General features: G+C 32.2%; 1 protein-coding gene across 1 annotated transcript; it reads right to left on the minus strand.

Moving 5' to 3' along the window:
• Positions 1-354: 354 nt before the first annotated feature.
• Positions 355-6,704, minus strand: LOC123303801 (urea amidolyase-like). Its single transcript, XM_044886309.1, has 3 exons — positions 6,487-6,704; positions 2,461-5,664; positions 355-1,883 (listed from the first exon to the last, which is right to left on the minus strand). The coding sequence occupies exons 1-3, from the start codon at positions 6,655-6,657 to the stop codon at positions 594-596; spliced, it is 4,665 nt and encodes a 1,554-aa protein (XP_044742244.1). The 5' UTR covers positions 6,658-6,704; the 3' UTR covers positions 355-593.
• Positions 6,705-8,162: the final 1,458 nt, after the last annotated feature.

Below are 8,162 nucleotides of genomic sequence, written 5' to 3' on the forward strand. Positions count from 1 at the left end.
AGGTAAAAGAAAATGAGCCTTTGTTTTTATTAATTTATTAATTCTGGAAACAGTTAATCTAAGTGAAACTTTTACCTTCGAAAATCAAATTATTCTTGGTATTTAGAAAATATAATGGTTTTATTTATGTTATATGAGTGTTGGAAAATGGTTTTTTTTTAATGAAATAAACAAAAAAACAGATTTTTTTTCTTTATTTAATATTTTCCGTAATACTTCTTATTTTTCAAAAATAAACTTAATTCTATGCTTAAACTATTATTGCGAATTAAAATAAATACTTAATAAAAAATTACAATATTTGTACTTTATAATATTTACATAAATCAAGCCTTAACCATAGCCTTGAAAATTTGGGTCAAATGTAATGTCAGTCACACATGGAAACACCTTCACAAGGAAACTCAAATCACCAGGTTTAGCAAAAAAATACCAGTGTATTTTAATTTCCTCAGTCAGTTACATCTTTAACTGGACTACGACGTAAGTGTTACGCATTATTTGCACTTCTTTGATTTGACTCGCCCTAAATTCACTCAGACTTTTGGATAAAATTAGATGATGAAAACCCATTTACAATCTATTTACAATTATTATTCTAAGATGGCAACAGTGTCCCCTGCTTGAATAAAATCACCACAATTACCAAACACTTTCAATAATTTACCATCTTTTGGTGCAGTCACTGTCATTTCCGCTTTCATAGCTTCAATAATAATTAATGGTTGATCTTTTTTCACATAATCACCATCGTTTACCATTTTCTTCCATAATCTTCCAACAAAATCACAGTAAACTAACGTGACATCATCACCATAATCTTGTGTAACATCCGCCGATGAATCTTTTTCATTTTCACTGATTGTCATTGTATTTGCGACCTTAATTAATTCCGCCATTTGTGTGTTTCCATTTTTTAATTTTTCATTATGTTCATCAATTGCTTTTGCGTTTAATTCTAACCAGTCGGTGTAGGCTTTACAATCGAAGATTGTTTCGGTGATTTCGAAATGGAATTTACCATGTGTCGCTAGTTCCGTGAGTTCAGCTAATTTTTCTTGTGTGACAGGGTAAAATCGTACTTGATCGAATATATTCAAAAGCCATGGTTGATCTTTTTGTGGACACAATATAAGTTTGTCCCAAATGGGAACAGTTCGACCAACTAATTGATACCCCCCAGGACTTTCCATCGTATAAATACACATATACATCCCACCTATACCAACTGTTCCATTCGGTGTAAAGGATCGTGATGGATTATACTTTGTTCCTAATAAACGATGTCGAGGATCTAAAGGAACTGCGCAAGGTGCGCCAAGGAATACATCACCTAAACCTAGTACCAGGAATGTCGCATCATATAAAATCTTTCGAACATCGTCTCGACTTTCCAAACCATTTACTTTTTGGATAAAGTCAACATTATTCGGCAACCATGGTGCTTCAGATCGAATTGTTTCACTATATCGTTGTACAGCAGCTAACGTTTCATCATCTTCGAAAGCTAGTGGTAAGTTTATAATTCGTGATGGCACAGTCCAATCCCTTGAATTTTGAATTCTATTTTCGAAATTCAATAATAATTCAAGTAATTTTGTTTGATGTAGATTTTGTCCGTTAAATTCAATTAACACTGAACGAACTCCTGGTGAAGTTTCGATAATATTCGGGCTATTTTCGTTTTTAATTAATTCACAAAGTCTGTAAATTCGATAAGTTAATTGGATATCGAAATTATTTTCACCATATTCAATTAAAATGTATCGATCGCCAGATTGACGATAAGTGATTTTTGGTGTTTGTTCACTTTCTGCTACAGTGCGTAAAATCGGTGTCTTGACTGCTGTTGATGGAAGTGCTTTGATAATTTCACCAGATAACTGAACAAAAATTATTAGTGTCAAAAATCTTGGGTAATATGTTTCGAAGGTTCAATAATCAAGGTTTTGTAGTTAAATGCCTTACTCATGCATGGTGGCAACGTGAAGTTTTTAAAATTTCACATCTCTCAAACAGAGGTTGATTATGGCCTACGATAACAACGCAATAAGGGCAGCAGGTAAGAAGGAGCGGCAAATTGGTCAAAGCGTTCCCGTAAAATTATAGGAAAGTGAAAGGGAATAGGCGAATTCTTGGACAAGTGGCTCCCGTGCGGAGCTGTAGGTAGATTAATAAAGACTAAAAAAAGAAGAAGCGGCAGTGTCAACCGTGGCGTAGGAGCACGAAACAGCTAAATCCGTCTCTGCTCTCAAGCCATATGATATATGAGCTTCTGTAGGAAAAGGATATTAGGAAACGGGAACTGTTTTCCGATTCACCTGAACCTTAATCGTAAAACGATTCTTCTGGCATGATTACTAAAGGAGAATGTTTTTAAGATTCAAAGCATACCATCTGATACGTCATGTATTCCTAAAAATGGTTAGGGTCTGAAAAAATTCAATGTTAATTACTTACCGTATCAATAATTTTAGCTTGATGTCTCCGTAATAATATGGCACGCTCATAATTAATCATTTTAAATCGAATTGTATCGCCTGGCTTCACTTGACCAATTTTCCACATTTCTGCTTCAGCAACCGTAAACGGACACACAAATCCACCCAAACTAGGTCCATCACATGTCAATATTACAGGTTCATCACCAGTAAAATTAACTGCCCCCATCGAATAAACATAATCGTGAGTATTGGAAGGATGTAAACCAGCATCACCACCATCTTCTCTTGCCCAATTCGGTTTCGGCCCAGTTAATCGAACACCAAATCGATTTGAATTATAATGTACTTTCCAATCAGCATCGAGAATTGTTTGAATCGTATCTTCTTGGAAGAAATCAGGACTTCCATGTGGACCATATAAAACTCCAACTTCCCATTCTTTTGTGTAAGATGGAATAAGACGTCGATCTATTGTCGAAGGATTAGCGTTACTTTCAAATTTACCAACAAAGATTACATCACCGAATTTTAATGTTCGTCCATTATAACCGCCCGTGTTACCCAGTGCAAATGTTGAACGACTTCCTAAATATTCTGGTACATCTAGTCCACCACGAATGGCTAGATAACTTCTGCACGCTGTCGTTAATTTTCCTACGCATAATTTTTGGCCACTTTTAACGTAAATAGGAGTCCAATATTCAATCGGTTTATCATCTAAAGTAGCATTAGATGACCCTCCAGTCAGAGCAATTACGGCGTCATGATGGAATAAAATTGTTGGTCCAATTATAGTAATTTCGATTGCTGGAGCATTTGATGCATTGCCCACAATTCGATTAGCCAATTGAAAAGCATAATTATCCATTGGACCAGATGGAGGTACACCAATATGCCAATATTTAATGCGACCTGGATAATCCTGAACAGACGTGTAACTTCCTGGAGCTAAAATTTCAATAGCATTTGGTGTATACACATATTTATCCAATTTCTTAGTATTTACATCAGCAGTTGCAAACATTTCTGAATTAACAATCGATCTTAAATAATCAATATTCGAGACAATTCCATAAATTTTCGTTTCATCGAGACTTTTTTGTAATTTACTCAAAGCATCTTTTCGATTTTTACCATGAACAATAATTTTTGCTAACAACGGATCGAAATCAGCGGAGACAATTGTACCTTTTGAAATCCATGTGTCGACACGAATGTTTTCTGGGAAATGCACATCTATCAATTGACCTGGGGATGGTTTAAAACCTTTAACTGGATTTTCAGCATATAATCGCACCTCCATTGAAGCCCCCTTACAGGTTATAGGTTGGAAAAAGTTCGGTGGCATATCCGCCGCAATAAGTAACATCCATTCTACTAAATCCAGACCGGTTACTTCTTCCGTAATTGGATGTTCCACTTGTAAGCGTGTATTCACTTCTAAGAAATAGAATTCATCATATTTTGGATCGTACATAAATTCAACAGTTCCAGCGCATTTATATTTCATAACTTTAGCTAAATTTACAGCACTATCGCAGATCTTTCTTCGTGTTGCTTCTGGAACGTTAGGAGCTGGAGTTTCTTCAACTACCTTTTGATTACGTCGTTGCAGCGAACAATCTCGTTCGCCTAAATGGATTGCATTTCCTTTACCATCACCAAAAATTTGTACTTCCACATGCCGAGCATTATCCACAAATCGTTCAATAAATACTCCACTATTTTTAAAGTACGATTGTCCCATTTGTCTAACAGTTTCATAGGCTCGTATTAATTCCATACGGTTGTCGCACCTTTGTAACCCAATCCCACCTCCGCCAGCAGTACTTTTAATCATAATCGGAAATGGAATTTGATCTGCTGCTTCAAGGGCTTGATCTAAAGTTTCCAATAAATCCGAACCTGGAACCAGAGGAACATTTGCTCTTTTTGCAATTTCCCTTGCAGAATGTTTTAATCCTAATGAATTAATTGATTCAGCTGAAGGCCCAACAAAAATTATATTCGCATCTTCGCAAGCTTTAGCAAAAACTGCATTCTCTGATAAAAATCCATAACCTGGAATAATTGCCTCACTCTTTGTACGTTTTGCAATTTCAATGATTTGTTCAATATTTAAATACGTTTCCGCTAGAGTATTTCCAGTTAAACATACTGCCTCATCAGCCAATTGAACATGTGGAGCAAATTCATCGGGCTTTGAATAGATTGAAACCGATTTAATACCCATACGTTTTAGTGTACGGATGATTCGTACAGCGATTTCACCACGATTTGCAATTAAAACACGTTCAAAAGGTTTCTTGGGTTCTTTTGAAATCGGTGCTATTTTGATTCCATTTAATTTTTGTGTTCCTTGAATCGATATATACCGTTTCATTAAATCCAATAATCCACGCTCGAAATATTTCGATGCAATTATCGATGCTGAATATTCCAAATTCGGTGATAATTTTGTAGGAAAAGCAATTGCGGGTAATTCATTATAAAAGACATTAAATTCATTCGAAATCGGTAAAATAAAACCATTTAAACTGTTATCGAATGATTGTATAACGTCCTTTCGTAAATAATCGATAAATTCACTTGAATTCATTGTATTCTCAGATCGTGCCAGAATTTCAAGTACGGTTGGTTCCAAGAATTCCGAACGTTTTCGTATTAATTTCTTTAATTCGGTATATCGTTCGGGTAATAACGGGGTTTGATATAAACATTGAACTAAGTGATAAAAATCGTTAAAATTTCGATGTAAAATCATAACACCCAATTCTTTAAGTTGATTTAAAACTTGAATAAATGGATCGATTTCCACACCCAATATATTCGAATTTTCTGGTATAGCAAATTTTGGATTTAAATCAAAATAACGATTATGTGGATTATTTTCCAAAATTGTATAAATTAATTCTAAATCTTCGATGGTTGTTGTGTACAAAAAGATATTTTTTACATTTGAAATATTCTCACATTTCAATTGAATACCTCGCGTTAATTTTAAACAGAAATATCGATTTTTTTCTGATATTTGTTCAGCATTTATTTCAATTGTAAATGGTATTAATTTCTCAATTGGTAATGTTGTAGAATTTCCAATTGTTTTTTGCACGGTGATTGCGCCATAATCTTGTAGAAGTTTTTCAATTTCATTCATGTCGTATAGATCGTTATCGGTTTTTCCGCCTATGCAGTATGGTACGCCGTATAATGGTAATGCCTGGAAAATTTTACAAAAGTAAGATTATTTTCTAAGTCAAAATATCGAAAAAGCAATCGCTTATAGCAGGCCAACACTCGCGTCAGCCAGTTCGGTAATCTTTAGTCGCATGATGAGAGATCTGCTCACACGTTTTGCACATTCGTCAAATATTTCGTGCCCCCAAATTAAAAAAAGGCGTGTTATAGGTTTGACCGCTATGTGTGTGTCTGCCTTTCTGTGGCAGTGGAGCGCCTAAACGGAAGAAGCGATTTTGGGTTTTTTTGTTTGAAAGGTAATTTAATGGCGAGTGCTCTTAGCTATGTTTCAAATGCAAGTAGGGTTCTGTACCAGAAACAACTAAAAAATAGATGATTATACTCAAAATAGGTTCGGTTTGGAGATGGCTCCAAGGGAAATGGTAATTTAATAGAGAGAGTTCTTAGATACGTTTCAAGTGCGAGTTTAGGGCTACAACCCTAAAAATTTCTCGGGGATTTTTTAAATTTTGTAACACAAGATTTTTTAATTTACTGAGTACGGCTTATATTAAACTAACGAAAGTACACGAATCAGCCCAAAAATTTTCGAAGTTAATAATTTTTTGCTTACACTTTTACTCTCGTGATGAGAGAAATTCTCACAAATTCTGAAGGACATGGAAAAAAATATTTAAAAAATTTTAAATAGGTTGAAAAAATCTAAAATATTTATAACAAGATAGAAAAAGTTTCAACCGCATGAGGAATTTCAGTTATTTATTTTAAATCGACCGTGAGCAAAATTCTCAATAACACGAGTGCTGACGGGATATTATGAAATAAAAAGTAAATTTCATTTTACCTGTGCATTTTCATGTTTAATTTGTGTCCACTGTTTAGAAATTTTTTCCACTGAATTAAATTTCACAATATTTTTCGATGATAAATTTTGTTGTAAATTAAGTAAATGTTTTAATCCAATTGTTTCATCCGTTTGAATTTTTTGCCAATCAGCTATCGTATAATCCTCCATTTTTTTAAATATTTTTTTTTTTTAATTATTTAAACAATTATTTAAAATATTTTTTCTTTTTCTTTTTTTTTTTGTAGATTTTGAAATGAACTTTAAATTTAATTAACACATAATAATTTAAGTAAAAACTTTTTGTAAGTGATTTAAAATTAAATAGAGTTGTTCTGTTAAATTAATTGTAAATACATTAAAGATTTTTTAGAAGAATTTCAACATTTTATTAAATATAATTTTAAACTTTAGAATGAACTACTACTAATCACCATAACATAATGGATGGGTCATTTCATATCATTAAAGATTATCATTTATTGTTTAAATAATATGTAAAAGTTTATTATAAATAAATTTATTACATTTATTATATTTTTTTTTTTCATAAAATTTCTAGTATCAACTAGACTAGATAATAGAATAATTATAAACATTTAGTTTTTTTTAATTATTTTATTTTATTAAATATAAAAATGAGGAAAAAAGCAAAAAAAAAATTTTTTGATCTGAAATACTCACACGACTTCCATAAACTCGTTAAATCGAGCCGATTTCATTAATCGAATAAAGTAAAAGCACGGTTAAATAAGAGTTGTATCTTTATTTTGAAATTAAAATAAAAACAAAACAGTATAAGATATCGATATGATTTTTTATTAATTTTAAGGTAGTCTGGCTGTTTGAGCAAGTACAGAATGTTCACTTTGATTATTTCATTTTAAAATTGTGATTTTTAATATAGGACCTTATGGAAGAACTCACAATAATGTTAATTGCACAAAAATTAATCGGTGATTTAGCTTCAAAAAAGTTTTCATCATGAAGAAAATTTATCACAGATTCTGTTTATGTAAAAAAAACTTTACCTTACGGCGCTTTCAAAAAACAAAACATAAAAAAACTTCGGTATTTGACGCTTTTACGGTACTTTTAGACCATTTTATTACATTTACGTCATACAAATTGCTTAGTTTAAGATATTTTTCATACAAATTGCCTAGTTTAAGATATTTTTAGATAATTTTATTACATTTACGTCATACAAATTGCCTAGTTTAAGATATTTTTCATACAAATTGCCTAGTTTAAGATATTTTTAGACAATTTTATTACATTTACGTCATATAAATTGCCTAGTTTAAGATATTTTTCATACATATTTCCTAGTTATTGCCTAAGATATTTTTAGACTATTTTATTACATTTACGTCATACAAATTGCCTAGTTTACGATATTTTTGCGTATTTTATTACATTAACATCCCGTATAGTGTTTTCATTCAGACCAAATCTATGCTATCGACAATTTGCATATACTATAAAAGGCGCAAATCTTCACTCTGAAGATTTGGCGGCTCACGCTGTCAATGTATCTTGCACATATTTTTGATCGTTTTTTGAAGAAATCTCAACGATCGGATTATCTTTGTAGATTTTTGATAATAAAATTAAGACGAATTTGAATGAAAAGTTTGATAACATCATATGATTCACGTGATAACTGCATTGTG

Source organism: Chrysoperla carnea, chromosome 1, assembly GCF_905475395.1.
Source record: "Chrysoperla carnea chromosome 1, inChrCarn1.1, whole genome shotgun sequence".
Classification (NCBI taxonomy): domain Eukaryota; kingdom Metazoa; phylum Arthropoda; class Insecta; order Neuroptera; family Chrysopidae; genus Chrysoperla; species Chrysoperla carnea.

Bases quoted from the DNA above. Each gene is read 5' to 3' on its own strand.
- LOC123303801 (XM_044886309.1), bottom strand. From the start codon at position 6,657: ATGGAGGATTATACGATAGCTGATTGGCAAAAAATTCAAACGGATGAA. The intron at 5,665-6,486 runs GTAAAATGAAAT...AAAATTTTCCAG, and splicing joins TTAAACATGAAAATGCACAG to GCATTACCATTATACGGCGT. The intron at 1,884-2,460 runs GTAAGTAATTAA...ATTTTTGTTCAG, and splicing joins AAGCTAAAATTATTGATACG to TTATCTGGTGAAATTATCAA.